This window comes from Pseudophryne corroboree, chromosome 8 (assembly GCF_028390025.1).
Source record: "Pseudophryne corroboree isolate aPseCor3 chromosome 8, aPseCor3.hap2, whole genome shotgun sequence".
Lineage (NCBI taxonomy): Eukaryota > Metazoa > Chordata > Amphibia > Anura > Myobatrachidae > Pseudophryne > Pseudophryne corroboree.
The window spans coordinates 316,021,113-316,048,044 of record NC_086451.1 but is presented as its reverse complement, the minus strand read 5'-3'; the positions used below and the strand labels follow the sequence as shown (position 1 = coordinate 316,048,044).

The 26,932-nt window shown below is 49.4% G+C and overlaps 1 protein-coding gene across 1 annotated transcript in view; it reads left to right on the top strand.

Moving 5' to 3' along the window:
- Positions 1-26,932, top strand: part of FMR1 (fragile X messenger ribonucleoprotein 1) — a 264,048-nt gene that overhangs the window by 44,598 nt on the left and 192,518 nt on the right. The window contains 2 exon segments of the mRNA XM_063937403.1: positions 10,615-10,654; positions 10,656-10,709. Coding sequence (XP_063793473.1) covers positions 10,615-10,654; positions 10,656-10,709 — 94 coding nt within the window.

Sequence of the window (26,932 nt, the reverse complement as noted above, 5' to 3'; positions counted from 1 at the left end):
AAATGGTAGCTTCGTACGAAGCAATCCCATTCGGAAGGTTCCACGCAAGGACGTTCCAGTGGGACCTGTTGGACAAATGGTCCGGGTCCCATCTCCAGATGCAACAGCGGATAACCCTGTCGGCAAGGACCAGGGTGTCGCTGCTGTGGTGGCTGCAGAGGGCTCATCTACTAGAGGGCCGCAGATTCGGAATACAGGACTAGGTCCTGGTGACCACGGATGCCAGCCTTCGGGGCTGGGGTGCAGTCACACAGGGAAGAAATTTCCAAGGACTGTGGTCAAATCGGGAGATTTCGCTTCACATAAATATTCTGGAGCTAAGGGCCATTTACAATGCCCTAAGCCAAGCAAGGCCCCTGCTTCAGAACCAGCCGGTACTGATCCAATCAGACAACATCACGGCGGTCGCCCATGTAAACAGACAGGGCGGCACAAGAAGCAGGATGGCGATGGCAGAAGCCACAAGGATTCTCCGATGGGCAGAGAATCATGTGTTGGCACTGACAGCAGTGTTCATTCCGGGAGTGGACAACTGGGAAGCAGACTTCCTCAGCAGGCACGACCTCCACCCGGGAGAATGGGGACTTCATCCAGAAGTCTTCCAAATGCTGGTAGACCGTTGGGAAAGACCACAGGTGGACATGATGGCGTCCCGCCTCAACAAAAAGTTAAAAAGATATTGCGCCAGGTCAAGGGACCCTCAGGCGATCGCTGTGGACGCTCTAGTGACACCGTGGGTGTACCAGTCGGTTTATGTGTTTCCTCCTTTGCCTCTCATTCCCAAGGTACTGAGAATAATAAGAAAGCGAGGAGTGAAAACTATACTCGTGGTTCCGGATTGGCCAAGAAGAGCTTGGTACCCGGAACTTCAAGAGATGCTTGCAGAGGACCCTTGGCCTCTGCCGCTCAGACAAGACCTGCTGCAGCAGGGACCCTGTCTGTTCCAAGACTTACCGCGGCTACGTTTGACGGCATGGCGGTTGAACACCGGATCCTAAAGGAAAAGGGCATTCCGGAGGAAGTAATCCCTACCCTGATCAAAGCCAGGAAGGATGTCACCGCAAAACATTATCACCGCATTTGGCGAAAATATGTTGCGTGGTGTGAGGCCAAGAAGGCCCCGACGGAGGAATTTCAGCTGGGTCGATTCCTGCATTTCCTGCAAGCAGGGGTGACGTTGAGCCTCAAATTGGGGTCCATTAAGGTCCAGATTTCGGCTCTGTCGATTTTCTTCCAAAAAGAACTGGCTTCACTGCCTGAAGTTCAGACGTTTGTCAAAAGAGTTCTGCATATTCAGCCTCCTTTTGTGGCCCCAGTGGCACCTTGGGATCTCAATGTGGTTTTGGAATTCCTGAAATCACATTGGTTCGAGCCACTTAAGACTGTGGATTTGAAATATCTCACGTGGAAAGTGGTCATGTTGTTGGCCCTGGCTTCGGCCAGGCGAGTATCAGAATTGGCGGCTTTGTCTTGTAAAAGTCCTTATCTGATTTTCCATATGGATAGGGCAGAGTTGAGGACTCGTCCTCCGTTTCTCCCGAAGGTGGTCTCAGCTTTTCACTTGAACCAACCTATTGTGGTGCCTGCGGCTACTAGGGACTTGGAGGATTCCAAGTTACTGGACGTAGTCAGGGCCCTGAAAATGTATGTTTCCAGGACGGCTGGAGTCAGGAAGACTGACTCGCTGTTTATCCTGTATGCACCCAACAAGCTGGGTGCTCCTGCTTCTAAGCAGTCTATCGCGCGCTGGATTTGTAGCACTATTCAGCTGGCGCATTCTGCGGTGGGATTACCGCAGCCTAAATCAGTGAAAGCCCATTCCACAAGGAAGGTGGGCTCATCTTGGGCGGCTGCCCGAGGGGTCTCGGCTTTACAACTTTGCCGAGCTGCTACTTGGTCAGGGGCAAACACGTTTGCAAAATTCTACAAATTTGATACCCTGGCTGAGGAGGACCTGGAGTTCTCTCATTCGGTGCTGCAGAGTCATCCGCACTCTCCCGCCCGTTTGGGAGCTTTGGTATAATCCCCATGGTCCTTACGGAGTCCCCAGCATCCACTAGGACGTCAGAGAAAATAAGAATTTACTCACCGGTAATTCTATTTCTCGTAGTCCGTAGTGGATGCTGGGCGCCCATCCCAAGTGCGGATTGTCTGCAATACTTGTAAATAGTTATTGTTACTATAATCGGGTTGTTATTGCGAGCCATCTGTTCAGAGGCTCCATTGTTATCATACTGTTAACCGGGGTTCCTATCACGAGTTATATGGTGTGATTGGTGTGGCTGGTATGAGTCTTACCCGGGATTCAAAAATCCTTCCTTATTGTGTCAGCTCTTCCGGGCACAGTTCCTAACTGAGGCTTGGAGGAGGGTCATAGGGGGAGGAGCCAGTGCACACCAGATAGTCCTGAATCTTTCTTTAGAGTGCCCAGTCTCCTGCGGAGCCCGTCTATTCCCCATGGTCCTTACGGAGTCCCCAGCATCCACTACGGACTACGAGAAATAGAATTACCGGTGAGTAAATTCTTATTTATCTAACGTCCTAGTGGATGCTGGGGACTCCGAAAGGACCATGGGGAATAGCGGCTCCGCAGGATACTGGGCACAAAGTAAAAGCTTTAGGACTAGCTGGTGTGCACTGGCTCCTCCCCCTATGACCCTCCTCCAAGCCTCAGTTAAGATTTTGTGCCCGAACGAGAAGGGTGCAATCTAGGTGGCTCTCCTGAGCTGCTTAGAGTAAAAGTTTAAATAGGTTTTTTTATTTTCAGTGAGACCTGCTGGCAACAGGCTCACTGCATCGAGGGACTAAGGGGAGAAGAAGCGAACTAACCTGCGTGCAGAGTGGATTGGGCTTCTTAGGCTACTGGACATTAGCTCCAGAGGGACGATCACAGGCCCAGCCATGGATGGGTCCCGGAGCCGCGCCGCCGGCCCCCTTACAGAGCCAGAAGAGTGAAGAGGTCCGGAAAATCGGCGGCAGAAGACGTCCTGTCTTCAATAAGGTAGCGCACAGCACCGCAGCTGTGCGCCATTGCTCTCAGCACACTTCACACTCCGGTCACTGAGGGTGCAGGGCGCTGGGGGGGGGGCGCCCTGGGACGCTATGAAAATACCTTTAATGGCTAAAAATACATCACATACAGCTCCTGGGCTATATGGATGTATTTAACCCCTGCCAGTTTTCCACAAAAAAGCGGGAGAAAGGCCGCCGAAAAAGGGGCTGAGCCTATCTCCTCAGCACACAAGCGCCATTTTTTCCTCACAGCTCCGTTGGAGGAAGGCTCCCTGACTCTCCCCTGCAGTCCTGCACAACAGAAACAGGGTAAAACAAGAGAGGGGGGGCACTAAATTGGCATATTAATATATACAGCAGCTATATTAGGGAAAAACACTTATATAAGGTTATCCCTGTATATATATATATATATATATATATATATATATATATATATATATATATATATATATATATATATATATGTATGTATATATGTATATGTATATGTATATATATATATATATATATATATATATAGCGCTCTGGTGTGTGCTGGCAAACTCTCCCTCTGTCTCCCCAAAGGGCTAGTGGGGTCCTGTCCTCTATCAGAGCATTCCCTGTGTGTGTGCTGTGTGTCGGTACGCTGTGTCGACATGTATGAGGAGGAAAATGGTGTGGAGGCGGAGCAATTGCCTGTGTTAGTGATGTCACCCCCTAGGGAGTCGACACCTGACTGGATGGTCTTATGGAAAGAATTACGTGATAGTGTCGGCACTTTACAAAAGACTGTTGACGACATGAGACAGCCGGCAAATCAGTTAATACCTGTACAGGCGTCTCAAACACCGTCAGGGGCTATAAAACGCCCGTTACCTCAGGTCGATACAGACACTGATACGGACACTGACTCCAGTGTCGACGGTGAGGAAACAAACGTATTTTCCAGTAGGGCCACACGTTACATGATCACGGCAATGAAGGAGGTTTTGAACATTTCTGATACTACAAGTACCACAAAAAAGGGTATTATGTGGGGTGTGAAAAAACTACCCGTAGTTTTTCCTGAATCAGATGAATTAAATGAGGTGTGTGATGAAGCGTGGGTTTCCCCCGATAAAAAACTGCTAATTTCTAAAAAATTATTGGCATTATACCCTTTCCCACCAGAGGTTAGGGCGCGTTGGGAAACACCCCCTAGCGTAGATAAGGCGCTCACACGCTTATCAAAACAAGTGGCGTTACCGTCCCCTGATACGGCCGCCCTCAAGGAACCAGCTGATAGGAAGCTGGAAAATATCCTAAAAAGTATATACACACATACTGGTATTATACTGCGACCAGCAATCGCCTCAGCCTGGATGTGCAGTGCTGGGGTGGCTTGGTTGGATTCCCTGACTGAAAATATTGATACCCTGGACAGGGACAATATATTATTGACTATAGAGCATTTAAAGGATGCATTTCTATATATGCGAGATGCACAGAGGGATATTTGCACTCTGGCATCAAGAGTAAGTGCGATGTCCATTTCTGCCAGAAGAGGGTTATGGACGCGACAGTGGTCAGGGGATGCGGATTCCAAACGGCATATGGAAGTATTGCCGTATAAAGGGGAGGAGTTATTTGGGGTCGGTCTATCGGACCTGGTGGCCACGGCAACGGCTGGAAAATCCACCTTTTTACCCCAAGTCACCTCGCAGCAGAAAAAGATACCGTCTTTTCAGGCTCAGTCCTTTCGTCCCCATAAGGGCAAGCGGGCAAAAGGCCACTCATATCTGCCCCGGGGCAGAGGAAGGGGAAAAAGACTGCAGCAGGCAGCCTCTTCCCAGGAACAGAAGCCCTCCCCCGCTTCTGCCAAGTTCTCAGCATGACGCTGGGGCCTTAAAAGCGGACTCGGGCACGGTGGGGGCCCGTCTCAAGAATTTCAGCGCGCAGTGGGCTCACTCGCAAGTGGACCCCTGGATCCTGCAGGTAGTATCTCAGGGGTACAAATTGGAATTCGAGACGTCTCCCCCTCGCCGGTTCCTGAAGTCTGCTTTACCAACGTCTCCCTCCGACAGGGAGGCGGTATTGGAAGCCATTCACAAGCTGTATTCCCAGCAGGTGATAATCAAGGTACCCCTCCTACAACAGGGAAAGGGGTATTATTCCACGCTGTTTGTGGTACCGAAGCCGGACGGCTCGGTGAGACCTATTTTAAATCTGAAATCCTTGAACACTTACATACAAAGGTTCAAATTCAAGATGGAGTCACTCAGAGCAGTGATAGCGAACCTGGAAGAAGGGGACTATATGGTGTCTTTGGACATCAAGGATGCTTACCTCCATGTCCCAATTTGCCCTTCTCACCAAGGGTACCTCAGGTTTGTGGTACAGAACTGTCACTATCAGTTTCAGACGCTGCCGTTTGGATTGTCCACGGCACCCCGGGTCTTTACCAAGGTAATGGCTGAAATGATGATTCTTCTTCGAAGAAAAGGCGTCTTAATTATCCCTTACTTGGACGATCTCCTGATAAGGGCAAGGTCCAGAGAACAGTTAGAGGTCGGAGTAGCACTATCTCAAGTAGTACTACGACAGCACGGATGGATTCTAAATATTCCAAAATCACAGCTGATTCCGACGACACGTCTGCTGTTCCTAGGGATGATTCTGGACACAGTACAGAAAAAGGTGTTTCTCCCGGAGGAGAAAGCCAAGGAGTTATCCGACCTAGTCAGGAACCTCCTAAGACCAGGCCAAGTGTCAGTACATCAATGCACAAGGGTCCTGGGAAAGATGGTGGCTTCTTACGAAGCGATTCCATTCGGCAGATTCCACGCAAGAACTTTTCAGTGGGATCTGCTGGACAAATGGTCCGGATCGCATCTTCAAATGCATCAGCGGATAACCCTGTCTCCAAGGACAAGGGTGTCTCTCCTGTGGTGGTTACAGAGTGCTCATCTCCTAGAGGGCCGCAGATTCGGCATTCAGGATTGGGTCCTGGTGACCACGGATGCCAGCCTGAGAGGCTGGGGAGCAGTCACACAGGGAAGAAATTTCCAGGGCTTGTGATCAAGCATGGAAACGTCACTTCACATAAATATCCTGGAACTAAGGGCCATTTACAATGCCCTAAGTCAGGCAAGACCTCTGCTTCAGGGTCAGCCGGTGTTGATCCAGACGGACAAAATCACGGCAGTCGTCCACGTAAACAGACAGGGCGGCACAAGAAGCAGGAGGGCAATGATGGAAGTGGCAAGGATTCTTCGCTGGGCGGAGAATCATGTGATAGCACTGTCAGCAGTGTTCATTCCGGGAGTGGACAACTGGGAAGCAGACTTCCTCAGCAGACACGATCTTCACCCGGGGGAGTGGGGACTTCACCCAGAAGTCTTCCACATGATTGTGAACCGTTGGGAAAAACCAAAGGTGGACATGATGGCGTCCCGCCTCAACAAAAAACTGGACAGATATTGCGCCAGGTCAAGGGACCCTCAGGCAATAGCTGTGGACGCTCTGGTAACACCGTGGGTGTACCAGTCAGTGTATGTGTTCCCTCCTCTTCCTCTCATACCAAAAGTACTGAGAATCATAAGAAGGAGAGGAGTAAAGACTATACTCGTGGCTCCGGATTGGCCAAGAAGGACTTGGTACCCGGAAATTCAAGAGATGCTCACGAAAGACCCGTGGCCTCTACCTCTAAGAAAGGACCTGCTCCAGCAGGGACCATGTCTGTTCCAAGACTTACCGCGGCTGCGTTTGACGGCATGGCGGTTGAACGCCGGATCCTGAAGGAAAAAGGCATTCCGGATGAAGTCATCCCTACCCTGATCAAAGCCAGGAAGGATGTAACTATACAACATTATCACCGTATTTGGCGTAAATATGTTGCGTGGTGCGAGGCCAGGAAGGCCCCTACAGAGGAATTTCAACTGGGTCGTTTCCTGTATTTCCTGCAAACAGGACTGTCTATGGGCCTCAAATTAGGGTCCATTAAGGTTCAAATTTCGGCCCTGTCAATATTCTTCCAAAAAGAACTGGCTTCTGTTCCTGAAGTTCAGACGTTTGTCAAGGGAGTACTGCATATACAGCCTCCTTTTGTGCCTCCAGTGGCACCTTGGGATCTCAATGTAGTTTTGGGATTCCTAAAATCACATTGGTTTGAACCACTCACCACTGTGGACTTAAAATATCTTACATGGAAAGTGGTAATGCTGTTAGCCCTGGCTTCAGCCAGGCGTGTCTCAGAATTGGCGGCTTTATCCTATAAAAGCCCTTACCTAATTTTTCATACGGACAGGGCAGAATTGAGGAATCGTCCTCAATTTCTTCCTAAGGTGGTTTCAGCATTTCACTTAAACCAGCCTATTGTGGTGCCTGCGGCTACTAGGGACTTGGAGGATTCCAAGTTGCTGGACGTAGTCAGGGCCCTGAAAATATGTTTCCAGGACGGCTGGAGTCAGAAAATCTGATTCGCTGTTTATCCTGTATGCACCCAGCAAGCTGGGTGCTCCTGCTTCTAAGCAGACGATTGCTCGTTGGATTTGTAGTACAATTCAGCTTGCACATTCTGTGGCAGGCCTGCCACAGCCAAAATCTGTAAAAGCCCATTCCACACGGAAAGTGGGCTCATCTTGGGCGGCTGCCCGAGGGGTCTCGGCTTTACAACTTTGCCGAGCAGCTACTTGGTCAGGGGCAAACACGTTTGCTAAATTCTACAAATTTGATACCCTGGCTGAGGAGGACCTGGAGTTCTCTCATTCGGTGCTGCAGAGTCATCCGCACTCTCCCGCCCGTTTGGGAGCTTTGGTATAATCCCCATGGTCCTTTCGGAGTCCCCAGCATCCACTAGGACGTTAGAGAAAATAAGAATTTACTTACCGATAATTCTATTTCTCATAGTCCGTAGTGGATGCTGGGCGCCCATCCCAAGTGCGGATTGTCTGCATTACTTGTACATAGTTATTGTTACAAAAATCGGGTTATTGTTGTTGTGAGCCATCTTTTCAGAGGCTCCTTCTGTTATCATGCTGTTAACTGGGTTCAGATCACAAGTTGTACGGTGTGATTGGTGTGGCTGGTATGAGTCTTACCCGGGATTCAAAATCCTTCCTTATTGTGTATGCTCGTCCGGGCACAGTATCCTAACTGAGGCTTGGAGGAGGGTCATAGGGGGAGGAGCCAGTGCACACCAGCTAGTCCTAAAGCTTTTACTTTGTGCCCAGTCTCCTGCGGAGCCGCTATTCCCCATGGTCCTTTCGGAGTCCCCAGCATCCACTACGGACTATGAGAAATAGAATTATCGGTAAGTAAATTCTTATTTTTCTGCTTTGTTGGTTTGGTTTCAGAGAAAAATTGTGACCTTAACTGATGTGCATACGTTCATTCAGGGTGTGTTGCGGATTCAACCTCCTTATGTCTCGCCGGTGGCTCCTTGGGACTTGTCGGTGGTTCTGGAGGCGTTGCAGGGGTCTCCATTTGAGCCTCTTGAATCTGCAGACCTTAAGTGGCTTCCTCTTAAGGTATTATTTCTGTTGGCTATTGCCTCTGCTAGACGGGTGTCTGATCTGTTTGCCTTGTCTTGTAGGTCACCATATCTGATTTTCCACCGTGGTCGGGCGGTTCTTCGAACACGTCCCGGGTATTTACCTAAGGTGGTGTCTTCTTTCCACCTTAATCAGGAGATTGTGGTTCCGGCCTTTGCCTCTCCTGATTTGTCTTCCAAAGAACGGTCTTTAGATGTAGTACGGGCTCTCCGTATCTACGTGAAGAGAACTGCCTCCATCAGGAAGTCGGATTCTCTCTTTGTACTGTTTGGTTTTCACAAACGTGGGTGTCCTGCTCACAAGCAGACCTTGGCCAGATGGATTAGAATGGTGATTGCACATGCTTATGTACAGGCAGACCTTCTAGCACCTGCTACCATTAAGGCCCATTCTACTGTCGGTTGGACCTTCTTGGGCGGTCCGCTGTGGTGCGACCCTTGAACAATTGTGCAAGGCCGCTACGTGGTCCTCGGTGAACACGTTCATAAGGTTCTATGCCTTCGATACTTCCGCCTCCCAGGATGCTTCCTTTGGACGCCGGCTTCTTGTGCCCGCTACAGTGCGTCCCCTCCCATAAGGAATTGCTTTAGGGCATCCCCGATGTTAATCCTTGTGGAGCCCAGTGTACCCCGTATCAGAAAACGAGATTTATGGTAAGAACTTACCATTGTTAAATCTCTTTCTGCGAGGTACACTGGACTCCACAAGACGCCCACCCTGACACACCTGGCTTCTTTGGGTTGGTATGACATTAGCCGCTGACACCCTCTCCTGTGGTGAGTGTGTGGTGTATGTGGCTACTAACGATTGTTGTCTCTTTTACCTGCTACTGCATTGGGCGGGAACATTTACTCTAAATGGAGCCCTGGGGCTGGCGGAGGGGCTACGGGTCAAAGCCTTATCACCTGCTGGACTTCACCACCGGGTTCTGGGGGCTTAATGAAGCGGTTTTATGAGAGAAAATTGACCTGTGCCCATGCCCTGGTGGTCTAGTGGGGTCCCTGTACTACCACAGTGTCCACGCCAGCGCGCGCGGCCGGTGGGAGACTATTTACAACGGTTCCCGTCGAGGTGGCCTCTTCCCTCCTTCCTGAGTGCGGCCACGCGATCAGGGAGAGCAGCGGTCGTGTGTGTGACTAACCTGGAAGAAAACCGGAGCCTCCGCTGTAGGTACCCGGCAACCAGGGCACGGGAGTGTGCAGCGCCGCTTGGGGAGGTGATGGAGCTGCAGCAGGAGATGTCTGACTGACATCTAACACAGACAGTGTCTCTGCTGCAGCCCTTGAAGTCTTCAATATTCTTTAAAAGCTTCTCTCAGGGCTGCTGGAGCAGTCCCCCTGTTATGTGCCTGCTTACTGCATGGCACCAACTACAAAACTGAGCTCCTGTGCACGGAGGCGGGGTGATATAGGAGGCGGCGCTATGCATCTTGGGAAGAAGGTCAAAGCTTTGAGCCTGTTGGTGCCTCGGATCAAGATTCTACTCTACACCCCGATGTTAATCCTTGTGGAGCCCAGTGTACCTTGCGGAAAGAGATTTAACAATGGTAAGTTCTTACCATAAATCTCGTTTTTGGGCTATTTACTAAGCCCCCGTTTTTTGGGCCTGGAAAAATAAATACATTTTTCGAGCAAAAACATTTAGAATATAGAAACCATGATAATTTCCCGGACCTATGTGTTTTTGCTTTCGGATTGGCAAAAATTGGCTTTTTTTCAGGCATTTTTGTTTTCGGAGCCTGCTGAGAACCCGAATTTTTTTTTCCTGATAATAGATGCCGCCAGTTGCGATACATGGCTAATTGGATAGCCCCGGGGAATCAATTACCCGCGGCAAATTACTGCAGCTAATTAAATCCCCCCCTTAGGCTGTTAATCTACTGGTGTTAAAACAAAAAACAAAACAAAAACTAAACACATTTCAGTGAAACCTCATGTGAAATGTGGTCATGTTTGACTCAGTAATAATTGTGATTTGTCCAAACCTGTAATGTTTTTTTTTTTTTTTTGTATTAATTTATTTTTATCAACTTTATAACTACATTTTTTGTTAATATTGCAATTGAAATGGGCTTGTGTTTTTTTTGCAGCTGGCAACCAGAGAGACAGATACCATTCCACGATGTAAGGTTTTCCGCCACCTTCAGGTTATAATAAGGACATAAATGAAAGTGATGAAGTCGAGGTAAGTAGCACATTAAGTAGTCATTGTGGTAGTCCAGTCTTCCTAACCTTTCTAGTCCCCATCCCTATGTTGTTCTAAAACCCAATGATGGATAATAAACTATTCTTTTTTTTTTTTCTATTTATTCTTTAGTTTTTGAGGGTGAAAGGCGAAGATGATTTCATGGTAGGTTGTGAGGAATGCCAGTTTACTAAATAAAGCATTTTTTCTACAGGAAACTGTATTCCCTGTATTGCACATCCTATATTGTTTCTGATCTGTAATACTACTGGGTTCAGCAACATGCTTGAAAGTTTGTAATTTGATTAAGGGGGTTGATATTTTCATAGTCTTAATCTTAACTAATATGACTGAAGACTTAGAACCACTTGACGTCTGTCCATTTGCTAAGTGTTGCAAACATGCCCGTACTTGGGATATTGATTAGAATATCTTTGCTTGCATAGTTCCTTCTAACTAAACTAGCCTATTTTGAGCAAATGTAACTTATTGGGATGCTATCCGATATTGGAGGAAACCTATTTTCAATGACATTATTTATGCTGTGGTTATGTTTTTGCCATTTTAGATAACCCTAAGTTAAGACTACAAACTAGAATAGTTTTCTCAACTTGGTATGAACATATTGATGTGTGTATGTTGTGTTATGCCTATCTTTCTGCAGCAGGGTACATTGGTTTCCACAGGGAAACATCGGGTGTAGAGTGGATCTTGATCCAGAGAGGCACCAACAGGCTAAAGCTTTAGGCTATCCCAGGATGCATTGTGGGGCCGCCTCTATAACCCCGCCTCCAGGCACTGTGAGCTCCGTTTTGAGTTGGTGCCTGTAGAAGCAGTCACCAACAGGAGGGCAGCACTGGGCAGCCCTGAAAAAGCTTTTTCTGACAGAAAATTTCTTCAAAACTGAGCTGTCAGCGCTATATGTCATGGTGACACTTCAGCGTTGCAGCTCCATCACCTCCCAATCGGCGTTGCATACTCCTGCGGCCTGTTCCCGGGTACTCGCAGCGGAGACTCTCCGGCTCTAGGCACGCTGTCGCAGATGCTCTCCTGGTTCGCGTGGCTTCTACGGGTAGGAGGTAAGGGGGTTCCCCAGGCGAGACCCACCACTAAATTGTGTTCCTGTCGCAGTCTAGGGAGACGGACTGCGACGCTGGCGTGGACACTGTAACCTAGCAGGGACCCCACTATATCCACCAGGGCATAGGTGTACAGGTCGGATATACTAATATCCATTTTAATAAGACTCCATAGTACCAGGTGGTGAAGTCCAGCATAGGGGAACCGGCGCTTGACCTGTAGCCTCTCCCCCGGCCCAGGGCACCATCTACTGCTGATGTTCCTGCCCTGGAGCTGCCTAACACTCTCCCTCACTCCCTGACTGAGACGCTGGGCGCCATTTTCTAAAATATATGCGACTGGTCTCCGGGACTGCAGGGCAAGGTCTCCTTTGTAAACTCGCCTGTACATTAGCGCCGTGGTTTTACATGCACTTAAGTATTCTACATGTCGATATTAAGACAGTGTTAGTTAAGAACAAGTGTACCTGTGCCAGAATATATTTTTTGAGTATTCTGATATATACATCCGGTCTCAGACCGTGCACTGTTATATATATATATATATATATATATATATATATATATATATATATATATATATATATATATATATATATAATATACATAACTAGTCCAGTACAGTTTTATTGTCTTACTAAAATAATTTCTCTGACGTCCCAAGTGGATGCTGGGACTCCGTAAGGACCATGGGGAATAGCGGCTCCGCAGGAGACTGGGCACAACTATAAAGAAAGCTTTAGGTCTAACTGGTGTGCACTGGCTCCTCCCACTATGACCCTCCTCCAGACTTCAGTTAGAATCTTGTGCCCGGCTGAGCTGGATGCACACTAGGGGCTCTCCTGAGCTCCTAGAAAGAAAGTATATTTTAGGTTTTTTATTTTACAGTGAGATCTGCTGGCAACAGACTCACTGCAGCGAGGGACTAAGGGGAGAAGAAGCGAACCTACCTAACTGGTGGTAGCTTGGGCTTCTTAGGCTACTGGACACCATTAGCTCCAGAGGGATCGACCGCAGGACCCGACCTCGATGTTCGGTCCCGGAGCCGCGCCGCCGGCCCCCTTACAGAGCCAGAAGCAAGAAGTGTTCCGGAAAATCGGCGGCAGAAGACTTCTGTCTTCAACAAGGTAGCGCACAGCACTGCAGCTGTGCGCCATTGCTCCTCATGCACACCTCACACTCCGGTCACTGATGGGTGCAGTGCGCTGGGGGGGGCCCCCCTGAGTGCAATATAATACACCTTGGTTGGCAAATCTACACCATATATAGTCAGGAAGGCTATATAGGTGTAAAAATACCCCTGCCAGAATTCCAGAAAAAGCGGGAGAAGTCCGCCGGAAAAGGGGCGGGGCTATCTCCCTCAGCACACTGGCGCCATTTTTCCCTCACAGCTCCGCTGGAAGGACGCTCCCAGGCTCTCCCCTGCAGTGTCAAGCTACATAAGGGTAAAAAAGAGAGGGGGGGCACTAAATTTAGGCGCAGTATATATAATATAAGCAGCTATAAGGGAAAAAACACTCATTTATAGTGGGATCCCTGTGTTATATAGCGCTCTGGTGTGTGCTGGCATACTCTCTCTCTGTCTCCCCAAAGGGCTTTGTGGGGTCCTGTCCTCTGTCAGAGCATTCCCTGTGTGTATGCGGTGTGTCGGTACGGCTGTGTCGACATGTTTGATGAGGAGGCTTATGTGGAGGCGGAGCAAATGCCGATAAATGTGATGTCACCCCCTGCGGGGTCGACACCTGAGTGGATGGTTCTGTGGAAGGAATTACGCGACAGTGTCGACTCCTTGCATAAAAGGTTTGACGACATACCAAATATGGGACAGCCGGCTTCTCAGCCTGTGCCTGCCCAGGCGTCTCAAAAGCCATCAGGGGCTTTAAAACGCCCGCTACCTCAGATGGCAGACACTGATGTCGACACGGATACTGACTCCAGTGTCGACGACGATGAGACTAATGTATCTTCCAATAGGGCCACACGTTATATGATTGAGGCAATGAAAAATGTGTTGCATATTTCTGATGTTACCCCGGGTACCACAAAAAAGGGTATTATGTTTGGAGAGAAAAAGCTACCAGTTGTTTCTCTGACGTCCTAGTGGATGCTGGGAACTCCGAAAGGACCATGGGGAATAGCGGCTCCGCAGGAGACTGGGCACAAAAGTAAAAGCTTTAGGACTACCTGGTGTGCACTGGCTCCTCCCCCTATGACCCTCCTCCAAGCCTCAGTTAGTTAGATTTTTGTGCCCGAACAAGAAGGGTGCACACTAGGTGGCTCTCCTGAGCTGCTTAGTAAAAAAGTTTAAGTATAGGTTTTTTATTTTCAGTGAATCCTGCTGGCAACAGGTTCACTGCACCGAGGGACTAAGGCAGGCCTGGCCAACCTGTGGCTCTCCAGCTGTTGTAAAACTACAAGTCCCATAATACTTTGCCACAGTTTTTCTATTAGGGAATGCTAAAACTCTGGCAGGGCATGCTGGGATGTGTAGTTTCCCAACATCTGGAGAGCCACAGGTTGGCCAGGCCTGGACTAAGGGGAGAAGAAGCGAACTTACCTGCGTGCAGAGTGGATTGGGCTTCTTAGGCTACTGGACATTAGCTCCAGAGGGACGATCACAGGCCCAGCCATGGATGGGTCCCAGAGCCGCGCCGCCGGCCCCCTTACAGAGCCAGAAGACTGAAGAGGTCCGGAAAATCGGCGGCAGAAGACGTCCTGTCTTCAATAAGGTAGCGCACAGCACCGCAGCTGTGCGCCATTGCTCTCAGCACACTTCACACTCCGGTCACTGAGGGTGCAGGGCGCTGGGGGGGGGCGCCCTGAGACGCAATAAAAACACCTTAGATGGCAAAAAATACATCACATATAGCTCCTGGGCTATATGGATGCATTTAACCCCTGCCAATTTTTCCTTAAAAAAGCGGGAGAAAGGCCGCCGAGAAGGGGGCGGAGCCTATCTCCTCAGCACACTGGCGCCATTTTCCCTCACAGCTCCGTTGGAGGGAAGCTCCCTGACTCTCCCCTGCAGTCCTGCACTACAGAAACAGGGTAAAACAAGAGAGGGGGGGCACTAATTTGGCAGATAAATCTATACAGCAGCTATATAAGGGAAAAACACTTATATAAGGTTATCCCTGTGTATATATATAGCGTTCTGGTGTGTGCTGGCAAACTCTCCCTCTGTCTCCCCAAAGGGCTAGTGGGGTCCTGTCCTCTATCAGAGCATTCCCTGTGTGTGTGCTGTGTGTCGGTACGTTGTGTCGACATGTATGAGGAGGAAAATGGTATGGAGGCGGAGCAATTGCCTGTAATAGTGATGTCACCCCCTAGGGAGTCGACACCTGACTAGATGGTCTTATGGAAGGAATTACGTGATAGTGTCAGCACTTTACAAAAGACTGTTGACGACATGAGACAGCCGGCAAATCAGTTATTACCTGTACAGGCGTCTCAAACACCGTCAGGGGCTCTAAAGCGCCCGTTACCTCAGATGGTCGACACAGACCCAGACACGGACACTGACTCCAGTGTCGACGGTGAGGAAACAAACGTATTTTCCAGTAGGGCCACACGTTACATGATCACGGCAATGAAGGAGGTTTTGAACATTTCTGATACTACAAGTACCACAAAAAAGGGTATTATGTGGGGTGTGAAAAAACTACCCGTAGTTTTTCCTGAATCAGATGAATTAAATGAGGTGTGTGATGAAGCGTGGGTTTCCCCGATAAAAAACTGCTAATTTCTAAAAAATTATTGGCATTATACCCTTTCCCACCAGAGGTTAGGGCGCGTTGGGAAACACCCCCTAGGGTAGATAAGGCGCTCACACGCTTATCAAAACAAGTGGCGTTACCGTCTCCTGATACGGCCGCCCTCAAGGAACCAGCTGATAGGAAGCTGGAAAATATCCTAAAAAGTATATACACACATACTGGTATTATACTGCGACCAGCAATCGCCTCAGCCTGGATGTGCAGTGCTGGGGTGGCTTGGTCGGATTCCCTGACTGAAAATATTGATACCCTGGACAGGGACAGTATATTATTGACTATAGAGCATTTAAAGGATGCATTTCTATATATGCGAGATGCACAGAGGGATATTTGCACTCTGGCATCAAGAGTATGTGCGCTGTCCATTTCTGCCAGAAGAGGGTTATGGAAGCGACAGTGGTCAGGTGATGCGGATTCCAAACGGCATATGGAAGTATTGCCGTATAAAGGGGAGGAGTTATTCGGGGTCGGTCTATCGGACCTGGTGGCCACGGCAACGGCTGGGAAATCCACCTTTTTACCCCAGGTCACCTCTCAGCAGAAAAAGACACCGTCATTCCAGGCTCAGTCCTTTCGTCCCCATAAGGGCAAGCGGGCAAAAGGCCACTCATATCTGCCCCGGGGCAGAGGAAGGGGAAAAAGACTGCAGCAGGCAGCCTTTTCCCAGGAACAGAAGCCCTCCCCCGCTTCTGCCAAGTCCTCAGCATGACGCTGGGGCCTTACAAGCGGACTCAGGCACGGTGGGGGCCCGTCTCAAGAATTTCAGCGCGCAGTGGGCTCACTCGCAAGTGGACCCCTGGATCCTGCAGGTAGTATCTCAGGGGTACAAATTGGAATTCGAGACGTCTCCCCCTCGCCGGTTCCTGAAGTCTGCTTTACCAACGTCTCCCTCCGACAGGGAGGCGGTATTGGAAGCCATTCACAAGCTGTATTCCCAGCAGGTGATAATCAAGGTACCCCTCCTACAACAGGGAAAGGGGTATTATTCCACGCTGTTTGTGGTACCGAAGCCGGACGGCTCGGTGAGACCTATTTTAAATCTGAAATCCTTGAACACTTACATAAAAAGGTTCAAGTTCAAGATGGAGTCACTCAGAGCAGTGATAGCGAACCTGGAAGAAGGGGACTATATGGTGTCTCTGGACATCAAGGATGCTTACCTCCATGTCCAAATTTGCCCTTCTCACCAAGGGTACCTCAGGTTTGTGGTACAGAACTGTCACTATCAGTTTCAGACGCTGCCGTTTGGATTGTCCACGGCACCCCGGGTCTTTACCAAGGTAATGGCCGAAATGATGATTCTTCTTCGAAGAAAAGGCGTCTTAATTATCCCTTACTTGGACGATCTCCTGATAAGGGCAAGGTCCAGAGAACAGTTAGAGGTCGGAGTAGCACTATCTCAAGTAGTACTACGACAGCACGGGTGGATTCTAAATATTCCAAAATCGCAGCTGATTCCGACGACACGTCTGCTGTTCCTAGGGATGATTCTGGACACAGTCCAGAAAAAGGTGTTTCTCCCGGAGGAGAAAGCCAGGGAGTTATCCGACCTAGTCAGGAACCTCCTAAAACCAGGCCAAGTGTCAGTGCATCAATGCACAAGGGTCCTGGGAAAAATGGTGGCTTCTTACGAAGCGATTCCATTCGGCAGATTCCACGCAAGAACTTTTCAGTGGGATCTGCTGGACAAATGGTCCGGATTGCATCTTCAAATGCATCAGCGGATAACCCTGTCTCCAAGGACAAGGGTGTTTCTCCTGTGGTGGTTGCAGAGTGCTCATCTTCTAGAGGGCCGCAGATTCGGCATTCAGGACTGGGTCCTGGTGACCACGGATGCCAGCCTGAGAGGCTGGGGAGCAGTCACACAGGGAAGAAATTTCCAGGGCTTGTGGTCAAGCATGGAAACGTCACTTCACATAAATATCCTGGAACTAAGGGCCATTTACAATGCCCTAAGTCAGGCAAAACCCCTGCTTCAAAACCAGCCGGTACTGATCCAGTCAGACAACATCACGGCAGTCACCCATGTAAACCGACAGGGCGGCACAAGAAGCAGGACGGCGATGGCAGAAGCCACAAGGATTCTCCGATGGGCGGAAAATCACGTGTTAGCACTGTCAGCAGTGTTCATTCCGGGAGTTGACAACTGGGAAGCAGACTTCCTCAGCAGACACGACCTCCACCCGGGAGAGTGGGGACTTCATCCGGAAGTCTTCCAACGGATTGTAAACCGTTGGGAAAGGCCACAGGTGGACATGATGGCGTCCCGCCTAAACAAAAAGCTAGAAAGATATTGCGCCAGGTCGAGAGACCCTCAGGCGATAGCTGTGGACGCTCTAGTGACACCGTGGGTGTACCGGTCGGTTTATGTGTTCCCTCCTCTTCCTCTCATACCAAAGGTACTGAGGATAATAAGGAGAAGAGGAGTAAGAACTGTACTCATTGTTCCGGATTGGCCAAGAAGAGCTTGGTACCCGGAACTTCAAGAAATGATCTCAGAGGGCCCATGGCCTCTGCCGCTCAGACAGGACCTGCTGCAGCAGGGGCCCTGTCTGTTCCAAGACTTACAGCGGCTGCGTTTGACGGCATGGCGGTTGAACACCGGATCCTGAAGGAGAAGGGCATTCCGGAGGAAGTCATTCCTACGCTGATTAAAGCTAGGAAAGAAGTGACCGCAAACCATTATCACCGCATTTGGCGAAAATATGTTGCGTGGTGTGAGGCCAGGAAGGCCCCAACAGAGGAATTTCAGCTGGGCCGTTTTCTGCACTTCCTACAGTCAGGGGTGACTATGGGCCTAAAATTGGGTTCCATTAAGGTCCAGATTTCGGCTCTATCGATTTTCTTCCAGAGAGAACTGGCTTCACTCCCTGAAGTTCAGACTTTTGTCAAGGGAGTGCTGCATATTCAGCCACCTTTTGTGCCTCCAGTGGCCGCTATTCCCCATGGTCCTTACGGAGTCCCAGCATCCACTACGGACTACGAGAAATAGATTTACCGGTGAGTAAAATCTTATTTTTTCTGCATTGTGACTGTGTGTGCCTGTATCTGCTGTGTGGATTTCACTTTCAGTGTTTCCCAGCTATATCTATCACTGTATTCTGTGCCCTAAGGGACTAGGTGCGTCAGGGTCCATATATAGTGCTTCACAGTATTTACCGATTAAAGCGTACTCTACTGTGTACTCAGTCACCTAATACCGGATCTATTCGCTGGTGTTGTGTACTGCGGGCTCAGTCGTATAATACCGGACTTATTCGCTGGTGTTTGTGTACTGTGGCCCTCATTCCGAGTTGATCGCTCGCTAGCTACTTTTTGCAGCCGTGCAAATGCATATTCAGCGCCCACGGGGGAGTGTATTTTCGCTTTGCAAGTGTTCGATCGCATTTCCTGCAAACAGGACTGTCTATGGGCCTAAAATTAGGGTCCATTAAGGTTCAAATTTCGGCCCTGTCGATATTCTTCCAGAAAGAACTAGCTTCAGACGTTTGTCAAGGGGGTACTGCATATACAGCCTCCTTTTGTGCCTCCAGTGGCACCTTGGGATCTCAATGTAGTTTTGGGGTTCCTAAAATCACATTGGTTTGAACCACTCACCACTGTGGACTTAAAATATCTCACATGGAAAGTGGTAATGCTGTTAGCCCTGGCTTCAGCCAGGCATGTCTCAGAATTGGCGGCTTTATCCTACAAAAGCCCTTACCTAATTTTTCATACGGACAGGGCAGAATTGAGGACTCGTCCTCAATTTCTCCCTAAGGTGGTTTCAGCGTTTCACTTAAACCAGCCTATTGTGGTACCTGCGGCTACTAGGGACTTGGAGGATTCCAAGTTGCTGGACGTAGTCAGGGCCCTGAAAATATATGTTTCCAGGACGGCTGGAGTCAAAAAATCTGACTCGCTGTTTATCCTGTATGCACCCAACAAGCTGGGTGCTCCTGCTTCTAAGCAGACTATTGCTCGTTGGATTTGTAGTACAATTCAGCTTGCACATTCTGTGGCAGGCCTGCCACAGCCAAAATCTGTAAAAGCCCATTCCACACGGAAAGTGGGCTCATCTTGGGCGGCTGCCCGAGGGGTCTCGGCTTTACAACTTTGCCGAGCAGCTACTTGGTCAGGGGCAAACACGTTTGCTAAATTCTACAAATTTGATACCCTGGCTGAGGAGGACCTGGAGTTCTCTCATTCGGTGCTGCAGAGTCATCCGCACTCTCCCGCCCGTTTGGGAGCTTTGGTATAATCCCCATGGTCCTTTCGGAGTTCCCAGCATCCACTAAGACGTCAGAGAAAATAAGAATTTACTTACCGATAATTCTATTTCTCATAGTCTGTAGTGGATGCTGGGCGCCCATCCCAAGTGCGGATTGTCTGCAATACTTGTACATAGTTATTGTTACAAAAATCGGGTTATTATTGTTGTGAGCCATCTTTTCAGAGGCTCCTCTGTTATCATGCTGTTAACTGGGTTCAGATCACAAGTTGTACGGTGTGATTGGTGTGGCTGGTATGAGTCTTACCCGGGATTCAAAATCCTTCCTTATTGTGTACGCTCGTCCGGGCACAGTATCCTAACGGAGGCTTGGAGGAGGGTCATAGGGGGAGGAGCCAGTGCACACCAGGTAGTCCTAAAGCTTTTACTTTTGTGCCCTGTCTCCTGCGGAGCCGCTATTCCCCATGGTCCTTTCGGAGTTCCCAGCATCCACTACGGACTATGAGAAATAGAATTATCGGTAAGTAAATTCTTATTTTTTCCTCCATCTGAGGAATTAAATGAAGTGTGTGAAGAAGCGTGGTTTCCCCCGATAAGAAACTGGTAATTTCTAAGAGGTTACTAATGGCGTACCCTTTCCCGCCAGAGGATAGGTCACGTTGGGAAACATCCCCTAGGGTGGATAAAGCGCTTACACGCTTGTCAAAGAAGGTGGCACTACCGTCTCCGGATACGGCCGCCCTGAAGGAATCTGCTGATAGAAAGCAGGAGGCTATCCTGAAGTCTGTATATACACACACAGGTATTATACTGAGACCAGCTATTGCTTCAGCATGGATGTGCAGTGCTGCAGCTGCGTGGTCAGATTCCCTGTCGGAAAATATTGATACCCTAGACAGAGATACTATATTGCTAACCGTAGAGCATATTAAAGACGCAGTCTTATACATGAGAGATGCACAGAGGGATATTTGCCGTCTGGCATCTAAAATAAGTGCAATGTCCATTTCTGCCAGGAGAGGGTTATGGACTCTGCAGTGGACAGGTGATGCAGATTCTAAAAGGCACATGGAAGTTTTGCCTTATAAGGGTGAGGAGTTGTTCGGGGATGGTCTCTCGGACCTCGTTTCCACAGCAACAGCTGGGAAGACAGCATTTTTACCCCATGTTCCCTCACAGCCAAAGAAAGCACCGTATTATCAGGTACAGTCCTTTCGGCCCAATAAGGGCAAGCGGGTTAAAGGCGCGTCCTTTCTACCCAGAGGCAGAGGTAGAGGGAAAAAGCTGCAGCATACAGCCAGTTCCCAGGAGCAAAAGTCCTCCCCCGCTTCCTCCAAGTCCGCCGCATGACGCTGGGGCTCCACAGGCGGAGCCAGGTATGGTGGGGGCCCGTCTCAAAAACTTCAGCAATCAGTGGGCTCGCTCACGGGTGGATCCCTGGATCCTTCAAGTAGTATCTCAGGGGTACAAGCTGGAATTCGAGACGTCTCCCCCCCGCCGTTTCCTCAAATCTGCCTTGCCTACAACTCCCTCAGGCAGGGAGGCAGTGTTAGAGGCAATACACAAGCTGTATTCCCAGCAGGTGATAGTCAAGGTGCCCCTCCTTCAACAAGGACGGGGTTACTATTCCACAATGTGTTTGGTACCGAAACCGGACGGTTCGGTGAGACCCATTTTAAATTTGAAATCCTTGATCACATATATAAAAAAATTCAAGTTCAAGATGGAATCGCTCAGGGCGGATATTGCAAGCCTGGACGAGGGGGATTACATGGTATCACTGGACATCAAGGATGCTTACTTGCATGTCCCCATTTACCATCCTCACCAGGAGTACCTCAGATTTGTGGTACAGGATTGTCATTACCAATTCCAGACGTTGCCGTTTGGTCTGTCCACGGCACCGAGGGTATTTACCAAGGTAATGGCCGAAATGATGATACTCCTTCGAAAAAAGGGAGTTTTAATTATCCTGTACTTGGACGATCTCCTGATAAAGGCGAGGTCCAGGGAGCAGTTGTTGGTCGGGGTAGCACTATCTCGGGAGGTGCTACAACAGCACGGTTGGATTCTAAATATTCCAAAGTCACAGCTGGTCCCTACGACACGTCTACTGTTCCTGGGGATGGTTCTGGACACAGAACAGAAAAAAGTGTTTTTCCCGGAGGAGAAGGCCAAGGAGCTGTCATCTCTAGTCAGAGGCCTCCTAAAACCAAAACAGGTGTCGGTGCATCACTGCACGCGAGTCCTGGGAAAAATGGTAGCTTCCTACGAAGCAATTCCATTCGGCAGGTTCCATGCAAGAACCTTTCAGTGGGACCTGTTGGACAAGTGGTCCGGATCGCATCTTTAGATGCATCGGCTGATAACCCTGTCTCCAAGGACCAGGGTGTCTCTGCTGTGGTGGCTGCAAAGTGCTCATCTTCAAGAGGGCCGCAGATTCGGCATACAGGACTGGGTCCTGGTGACCACGGATGCCGGCCTTCGAGGCTGGGGGGCAGTCACACAGGGAAGAAACTTCCAAGGACTATGGTCAAGTCAGGAGACTTCCCTACACATAAATATTCTGGAACTGAGGGCCATTTACAATACCCTAAGTCAGGCAAAACCCCTGCTTCAAAACCAGCCGGTACTGATCCAGTCAGACAACATCACGGCAGTCGCCCATGTAAACCGACAGGGCGGCACAAGAAGTAGGACGGCGATGGCAGAAGCCACAAGGATTCTCCGATGGGCGGAAAATCACGTGTTAGCACTGTCAGCAGTGTTCATTCCGGGAGTGGACAACTTGGAAGCAGACTTCCTCAGCAGGCACGACCTCCACCCGGGAGAGTGGGGACTTCATCCAGAAGTCTTCCAAATAATTGTAAACCGTTGGGAAAGGCCACAGGTGGACATGATGGCGTCCCGCCTAAACAAAAAGCTAGAAAGATATTGCGCCAGGTCGAGAGATCCTCAGGCGATAGCTGTGGACGCTCTAGTGACACCCGTGGGTGTACCGGTCGGTTTATGTGTTCCCTCCTCTTCCTCTCCTACCCAAGGTACTGAGGATAATAAGGAGAAGAGGAGTAAGAACTATACTCATTGTTCCGGATTGGCCAAGAAGAGCTTGGTACCCGGAACTTCAAGAGATGATCTCAGAGGACCCATGGCCTCTGCCGCTCAGACAGGACCTGCTGCAGCAGGGGCCCTGTCTGTTCCAAGACTTACCGCTGCTGCGTTTGACGGCATGGCGGTTGAACGCCGGATCCTGAAGGAAAAGGGCATTCCGGAGGAAGTCATTCCTACGCTGATTAAAGCTAGGAAAGAAGTGACCGCAAACCATTATCACCGCATTTGGCGAAAATATGTTGCGTGGTGTGAGGCCAGGAAGGCCCCAACGGAGGAATTTCAGCTTGGCCGTTTTCTGCACTTCCTACAGTCAGGGGTGACTATGGGCCTAAAATTTGGGTTCCATTAAGGTCCAGATTTCGGCTTTATCGATTTCTTCCAGAGAGAACTGGCTTCACTACCTGAAGTTCAGACTTTTGTTAAGGGAGTGCTGCATATTCAGCCCCCTTTTGTGCCTCCAGTGGCACCTTGGGATCTCAACGTGGTGTTGGATTTCCTAAAGTCACATTGGTTTGAGCCACTTAAAACCGTGGAATTAAAATATCTCACGTGGAAAGTGGTCATGCTGTTGGCCTTTGCTTCTGCCAGGCGTGTGTCAGAATTGGCGGCTTTGTCATGTAAAAGCCCTTATCTGATTTTCCATATGGATAGGGCAGAATTGAGGACTCGTCCCCAGTTTCTCCCTAAGGTGGTATCAGCCTTTCATTTGAACCAACCTATCGTGGTGCCTGCGGCTACTAAAGACTTGGAGGCTTCCAAGTTGTTGGACGTAGTCAGGGCCCTGAGAATTTATGTTTCCAGGACAGCTAGTGTCAGGAAAACTGACTCGTTGTTTATCCTGTATGCACCCAACAAGCTGGGTGCTCCTGCTTCAAAGCAGACTATTGCTCGCTGGATCTGTAGTACGATTCAGCTTGCACATTCTGCGGCTGGACTGCCGCATCCTAAATCAGTGAAAGCCCATTCCACGAGGAAGGTGGGCTCTTCTTGGGCGGCTGCCCGAGGGGTCTCGGCTCTACAACTTTGCCGAGCAGCTACTTGGTCGGGGTCAAACACATTTGCTAAATTCTACAAGTTTGATACCCTGGCTGAGGAGGACCTAGAGTTTGCCCATTCGGTGCTGCAGAGTAATCCGCACTCTCCCGCCCGTTTGGGAGCTTTGGTATAATCCCCATGGTCCTTACGGAGTCCCCAGCATCCACTAGGACGTTGGAGAAAATAAGATTTTACTCACCGGTAAATCTATTTCTCGTAGTCCGTAGTGGATGCTGGGCGCCCGTCCCAAGTGCGGACTTTCTGCAATACGTGTATATAGTTATTGCTTAATAAAGGGTTATGTTATGTTGGCATCCATTGGTTGATGCTCTGTTGTTTGTTCATACTGTTAACTGGGTATGTTTATCACAAGTTATACGGTGTGATTGGTGTGGCTGGTATGAGTCTTACCCTGGGTTCCAAAATCCTTTCCTTGTAATGTCAGCTCTTCCGGGCACAGTTTCCTTAACTGAGGTCTGGAGGAGGGGCATAGAGGGAGGAGCCAGTGCACACCAGTAGTACTAAATCTTTCTTAGAGTGCCCAGTCTCCTGCGGAGCCCGTCTATTCCCCATGGTCCTTACGGAGTCCCCAGCATCCACTACGGACTACGAGAAATAGATTTACCGGTGAGTAAAATCTTATTTTTGCAGCGCTGCGATCAGATAGTCGCCGCCTATAGGGGAGTGTATTTTTGCTTTGCAAGTGTGCGAACGCCTGTGCAGCCGAGCTCTGCAAAAACATTTTGTGCAGTTTCTGAGTAGGTCTGAACTTACTCAGCCCTTGCGATCACTTCAGCCTGTCTGGTCCCGGAATTGACTTCAGACACCCGACCTGCAAACGCTTGGACACGCCTGCGTTTTCCCAAACACTCCCAGAAAACGGTCAGTTGACACTCATAAAGCCTTCTTCCTGTCAATCTCCTTTCGATCAGCTGTGTGAATGGATTCTTCGTTAAATCCATCGCTCAGCAACGATCCACTTTGTACCCGTGCGACGCGCCTGCGCATTGCTGTACATACGCATGCACAGTAGTGACCTGATCGCTGCGCTGAGAAAAACGGCAGCGTGCGATCAGGTCAGAAATGACCCCCATTGTCCCTATGGTAAATCCGCCTTGGACAGATAATTTGTCTACGCAGTTGCAGCAATGGAGTCACTCCTTGGTTAGACATGAAACTGCCCCAAGTCACTCTCGTGTCACTGGTTCATCGAAGCAGGCTACTTCCTCCTCACAAACCACTAATCTCTCAGAAGAGTCTTCTGATGAGGATGGGGAGTATACTGTCTCGTCAGACACTGACACAGCTGCTTCTGATGAGGAATCCACTACTCAGGTTGATGTCCCTAACTTAGTGGTTGCTCTTAAGCAGATCCTACAAATCACTGATGATGACGAGGATTCCACTACGGTGTCTAAGAAACCTGATAGGTTTGAACGTCAGAAGGTAACTAAAAAGTTATTTACTTCTGACTATCTAGTGGACATACGACAAGAACCCTGGTCTTTTCCGGGAATTAAATTCTACCTGTCAAAAAGGATGGTAGCTCGCAATCATCTCCTTACAGAGTTGTGAAACAAGTGGGAAAATTCACCACCGGTGGATTCCCATGTCACCCGTCTAGTGATGTCGTCTACTCTGCCTGTCACCACTGTTGCCTCACTGAAGGAACCGACAGATAAGCGTGTGGAAGGATGCCTGAAGTCTATTTACTTCCTTACAGGTGCTGTACATAGACCCACTATATCAGCCTTTTGGGCTGCGAAAAGGAATTGAAGCATGGGTTCAGGCATTAGAGGAAGAGCTGCCTCAGGATATATCTGACATTGCCAGACAGTACCTGTCTCACATGACCACCGCTGCCTATTACATTCAGGAGGCGTCCTCTGAGGCAGGTGTGTTGGCGGCCAAGGCATCGACTACGTCCATCCTGGCTCGTTGTATTCTGTGGTTGAGGTCATGGAAGGTGGACCCGGACTCCAAAAAGACCTTGGAGGTACTCTCTTTTAAGGGAGACATCCTGTTTGGGGAAGACCTCAATAAATGGGATGTGGTCAACATCCCGCTGGACGGGATCCTGGCGGTCGAAATACCGATGCCGGAATCCCGACCGCCACAATCCCGACATATTCTCCCTCCATGGGTGTCCACGACACCAATAGAGGGAGAATATAATAGTGTGCCGAGCGCAGCGAGGCACCATGCCCGCAAGGGGCTGCGTTCCGCTCGCCACCCCTGTCGGGATTGTGTGGTCTGGATTCCGGCGTCGGTATTTCGACCGCCGGGATCCCGTCCAGCGGGATTACGTACTGATCCCCAATAAATTTGTGGCTGACTTTGCGGCTGCTAAGACTGCCTTTCTCCCTAACACTACTCCTTCTGCACAGAAGGCAAAAGGTACCACTTTTCGCTCCTTTCGGCCTCAAGGGAAAGCTAAATGTCAGGCATACCCGAGACAATCTCGTGCTTCCAAAACCACAAAGCCCAAGGCTAAACAATCCTGGTCATCCCATCAGCCTGCTTCTAAACACGACAAGCCTGTTGCATGATCGGACAAGCCTCCCCCTGGGGGATCCCAGGGTGTGAGGCTGACTTCTGTGATTCAACCAGGTCTGGTTAAAGACCACTTCAGATGCATGGGTGCGAGAAGTTCTTTCAAGAGGCATCCCCCTCGCCAGTTCTCCACAACTGTTATCCCTTTGGATCCGTTACAGGCCCAAGCTCTACAAATGGTTGTGAGTTCCCTCTTGGATACAGGAGTGGTAGTGCCGGTACCTCTATCCCAGAGAGGCAGAGGATACTATATTCGACCCTGTTTCTAGTACCGAACTCAATGGCTCTTTCCGGCCTATACTCAACCTCAAATCACGGAACAAGTTTGTGAGAGCATCCAAGTTCTGTATGGAAACACTGCGCTCAGTTGTACTGGCCATGGAACCCGGAGATTATATGGTATCCCTGGATATACAAGATGCTTACCTGCATATACCTATTGCCATATCGCGTCAGCAA